The sequence below is a fragment of the Telopea speciosissima genome, chromosome 9 (assembly GCF_018873765.1).
Source record: "Telopea speciosissima isolate NSW1024214 ecotype Mountain lineage chromosome 9, Tspe_v1, whole genome shotgun sequence".
Taxonomy (NCBI): Eukaryota; Viridiplantae; Streptophyta; class Magnoliopsida; order Proteales; family Proteaceae; genus Telopea; species Telopea speciosissima.
In genome coordinates this window covers 79634-84422 of record NC_057924.1, presented here as the reverse complement: position 1 = coordinate 84422, position 4789 = coordinate 79634, and the positions used below count along the sequence as shown (strand labels likewise).

Sequence of the window (4789 nt, the reverse complement as noted above, 5' to 3'; positions counted from 1 at the left end):
GCATAAGCATATTAGTTGGCTGAAGATTTTTTTTTTTTAAAAAAAAAAAATGTGGTTGGAGAGGGAATGGTGGTTAGGTGGTAGGGTTTTGAGGCCTGCCGTTAGCGATGATGGATTCCCCCTGTAAGGGAAAAACCATTGAGTGCTGAGTAGGGTAATGCCTTGAGATATGTTGTGCCCAGAGCTTTATTGTTGAGAGCCTGTTATCACTTATTTTTTTTGTTATTAAACAATAAAAAATAAGGGATGTCAAGAATGGGATTCGAACCCATGCCCTACCCTTTCGGACCAGTACCTGAAACTCTTTTGACTCTTATTATGGTGAACAGGTTTTCTGCTTGTTATATTGCTCATATACCTCGTAAGCAAACTGGGTTCCCTATTCTTTAGCAAATTGAGATAGTTTCGTACCCACAAAAAGCCTTGTGGACCTCTACCTTACCATTACTTGAGGTAGAGCTAGCTAGAGCTAAAGCATAATCAGACATACGCTGTGGTATTACCTCAAATTACTGTCAGTGGTACAAATAATTAGGCTTGAACTTGAGTCCCTTCAATGAGGGGAAGTGGCACAACCCTAATGCGCTAGAGGGATCATTTGCAAATTGCATTTGTGCCTTGGATGGGGGGTTGTGGAGATAACAAGATAAAAGAAGTGAAATAACCCAAACATAGGCACACAATGCCAGCAAAACCTATGTCCAATGTATATGGTCATGTACACTAGAAATAATTTTAACCAACACACGCACCTGCCTAATTTAAGATTGCATCACTGCTCTGTACAGATTCTTTTATACCTTCCTCAGATAATAAACAAAGGGACCCATACTGAAGAGTTCTCTCTCCTACCGTGTGGGGTCCCATGTAGGTCATATATGGACGATATCATTTTCTAATCCCTCATTGGTCGTAGTGTGCAAATTCCTCCTTACAATGCTCTCATAGAAAATCTTCTCCTTTTTTATTTTTAAAAATTTTGGTAAGGAATCTTCCATTGAGGGAGTATTTATTTGTAGGAGAAATGTTTCTTGTGGGGAGAGAGTGTACTGCCCACGCCCACGCCCATGCCCATGCCCATGCCCAGACACCCAAGGGGCGAGAACTGACCACCCTCCTAGAAAAGAATCTCTTGATGGTCTATCATCTCACTATTGCCATATGGATGGGTGATATGAAAATTCTGACAAATAAATAAATAAATATATGAGGAATGGTCATGAAAGATATTTATTAGGCCACCTAGCCTAGCTAGAAAACCTCATATTTGTTAGGCACAGAGAGGGTAAGGAAAGAGCTCTCAACAGCAATGTTATTGTCTTACATAGTTTACGAAACCAACATCAAAATCAGAGAAAGAGAGAGAGAGAGAGAGAGAGAGAGAGAGAGAGAGAATGACTCTCTACTGCAACACTTACAAGGTTCATGCAGCAAACAGAGCGAATTGAATTCAATTTTAACAGAAGAGCAGAAGACTCTTTTGGATAGTAGTAAAGAAAAAGTTATACAACCTCAGAAGTTTTCGGAGCTGTCATCTAATTGTTTTTCATCTTCAATGTCGACCTCCAAAATTTCCTGATTCAGAAGGGGAAAAATAGATTCATGAATCACAATTGACACCACACTCACTGGGAGGGACTTAACAGATGGGAAAAAACCCTATGCTCCGTCGCAAATTGAAATTATCACTTTTTCCACATATATATAAGAGATAAGACATTTTTTTTTTAAAAAATTTTAATTTAAGGTTCTAAAGGAAAGAGAATTTCTTTTTTTGGGGGGAGAGAGAGAGAGAGAGAAAGTTGAACTCACGGGAATCCTCTGCTTCAGGTAATTACCAAGCCTGGCTAAAACTGTGGAACGTTTGTGCCAGAACCGACCTTTGAGACTGATCTTTACGAAGGGGCCATCAACTTCAGAGAGCTCGGCTTCTCCTAAAATCCTTTTGTATATGATTATTATTATTATTATTATTATATATCCAAGTTCAGAATATAGATACAGCACTATGAATGGAGAGGAGATGAGAGTCAGGAAGAGATGGGCACCCAAACCCAAAAAAATGTTGTAATACTAATAGTCTAATACCAACTCACCAGTTATTCCCACCGAAATGTCGAAAATCTGTGCAAACTGCCAAGTAACAGAAATTCCGTTAAAACTCCAGTGAGAGTGAGAGTGGGAGTGGGAGTGGGATGGATGGATGGATAAAAGAGGCTTTTGGATACCCAGACAGAAGCAAAGAAAGAAAGAAAGAAAGAAAGAAATCAAATAAGAAAGACTACTTGCCTCGGTTCGAGCGTCGGCTAAGACCTGTCGGACGTTATCCTCGGTTAGATCAAGAGGGGGAAGTGCTGCAGAAATCGATGGGGACCGAAACTCACGAGTTGGACAACTTCTCTTCAAGGCCCTCAGACTTGACCTCTTTCTTCTTCCTATTCTTCCTCCTGTTACTGCTATCAGAGCCCTACAGCTGCTGCCGCCGCCGCCAAAACCGACGTAATTACCAGAGCAGCAGCGATTCAAGTCGAAGCCCACAGAGGTAGTAGAGGGAATGACGGAAACAGGGTATTGTAATATCAACATTGTACGATGATGATGATGATGATCATGGTGGATATTCAGGTTCAACGTCGCCAACGCCATTTCTTCCCCTTCCTTCTCTCAACAATTCAATTTGTTTTGTTTTGTTTTTGGGGTTAGTAATGACTCTGCCTCGCTCGCCTTCTCTGTTTTTTTTTTTTTTTTTTATCCTCTCTCCTGCACCTGAGCTTTATCCCTTCTCTCTCTCTCACACACACCACTTTCACATGTAACAGAACACTACGTGGCCGCAGTAAATGACCGTTCGTCGCCCTCCCAAGGATTTCCCTTTTCTATGGGAGTGCGGGGGTACGATGGTCATTTTACACTAGGGGTCGCATGTCACACGTGACCAGGTAGCATGTTTTCTATTATAATAATAATAATAATAATAATAATAATAATAAAAAAGGCAAGACTTACCCAGTCTAGTGACCCCTTCACCCCCTGGGGCAAAGGGGGGGTTCATTTCGCCCCCTTGTATGCGGGCATTCAACACAGGATTATTTGAGACTGGATCACATTTAGGCGCACAAATGGAATTCACTCACTCTCTTATTAATTAAATACCATTGTGAAAGATCTTCCACGTAAAAAGTTTGAATTTGGAATGAATTTTAAGGGATCAGATGATGTTCCACAGTTTAGAGACAGTTTATTAGGTCTATTTCAAGAATAGATGAATCAGATCGAAATTGGAGATCCCGATTTCTAACGATTCAAAACGGTCAGTTTCTGGATAAAAACAGCAAGATCGTTGAAATATTCTTCCAATCTGCCGATTATAGGGCTTTGTCAAACCGATTCTTGCCGGTTGGTTGACTGCTTCCATCACCGGTTACACGTTTTAAAACACTGCTCGAGAGTCCAGAGTCCAGACCACCCCTCACTATCCAAAGAACATTGACGACTAGGACAGAACTCCTTCCAGGAGAGACAACCACTAAACTTTACCCAAACTGAGTTTTTTCGGATCAGATCTTGCAATGTCGCCAAAAATATAGTATGTTACCATCAAACATTTTAGAAGTTAGATGGTGTAATTTTCTTTTCTCTGTTTTCGATTGCATGCCCATAGTATAGTATTTCACACGATCCGCCAATCGAAAAATTGATTATATATTAAACTCAAACAGAGAGTAGCTGCTGAAGTCTGTGAACATAACCAAACACTATGATGAGTGATGACGATAGATAGAGGGTGAGAGTATCAAGAAGCAGGCAGGTTCACAAGTCCTAGGTGGGTCTTCTTCTTCTTCTAACTCTCCCCTCTCCCCTCTCCCCTCTCCCTGAACCTTATCTTTTTGTTTCCCTTAAAACAGTTTTTCAGCCTCGCAAATATTTCAATAAATACTACTTTCCTTATATTTTGTTATTTAATTGATAATCTACATGAATAATAATATTTCCCATAATACAAACAATATTCAAGTGCAACTTTTGCTTTCAAATCTTTTCTTCAGACAGCAATTAACCATACAGTTTCAGTATCTGTTCTGTTATGAATTGCTTTGTCATCGTAATTGGAGCATCAGTTCTCTCACACAACCAGCAACTTTGACACAATGCAACCAAAACCAACCTCCCCACAGTTCATGTTTCTGTCGTCCCCATTAAGAGGATAAAGGAAGCGGCAGTAGTTTTTGACCAAACAATTAATTAGAAAAAAAAAAAAGAACATGTCCATTGCTTCTCAATATAAGTCCTTCCAACAGTTCATCTCCCCCCCCCCCCTCCCCTCCCCTCCCCTCCCCTTTTTAAGTGGCTAAAGATCCCCTGTCAATCACCCACAACACCTGCATTCTCTTGTCCAATATAATTAGTTAACTTCCTTGCTGTTTTCAGGTTTTTCAGTCGGTTTGAAAGCAGTTTCTTCATCGCTTCCAAATTTGAGATCCATGAACTCTTCAATTAGGAATGCTAGCTGCACCACACTCATTAATGGAGGTGCGTGCAGCCACTCATGCAGGACGAAGGCCACATGTACATGGTGGAGAATGGAGACTTTCTTCATCTCACCTGCCATATAGAGTAGAGAGTAGAGACATGCCCCTTCCCCTTGGTAGTCCAAGTTTCACATCTGCAGATCTAGGCTTTTGTGTGATCTTCATTAGATCTAGGCTAAGCTTTGAGTGATCTGATTGTGTAATCGGGGTTGGAGATTTTATTTTCCTGAGATTTCTCCTATCCTTACTAAGGGGCTGAT

The 4789-nt window shown here is 40.7% G+C and overlaps 1 protein-coding gene across 1 annotated transcript; it reads right to left on the bottom strand.

Moving 5' to 3' along the window:
- Positions 1-1488: 1488 nt before the first annotated feature.
- LOC122640614 lies at positions 1489-2605 on the bottom strand. Its single transcript, XM_043833829.1, has 4 exons — positions 2290-2605; positions 2097-2133; positions 1813-1934; positions 1489-1575 (listed from the first exon to the last, which is right to left on the bottom strand). The coding sequence occupies exons 1-4, from the start codon at positions 2584-2586 to the stop codon at positions 1513-1515; spliced, it is 519 nt and encodes a 172-aa protein (XP_043689764.1). The 5' UTR covers positions 2587-2605; the 3' UTR covers positions 1489-1512.
- Positions 2606-4789: the final 2184 nt, after the last annotated feature.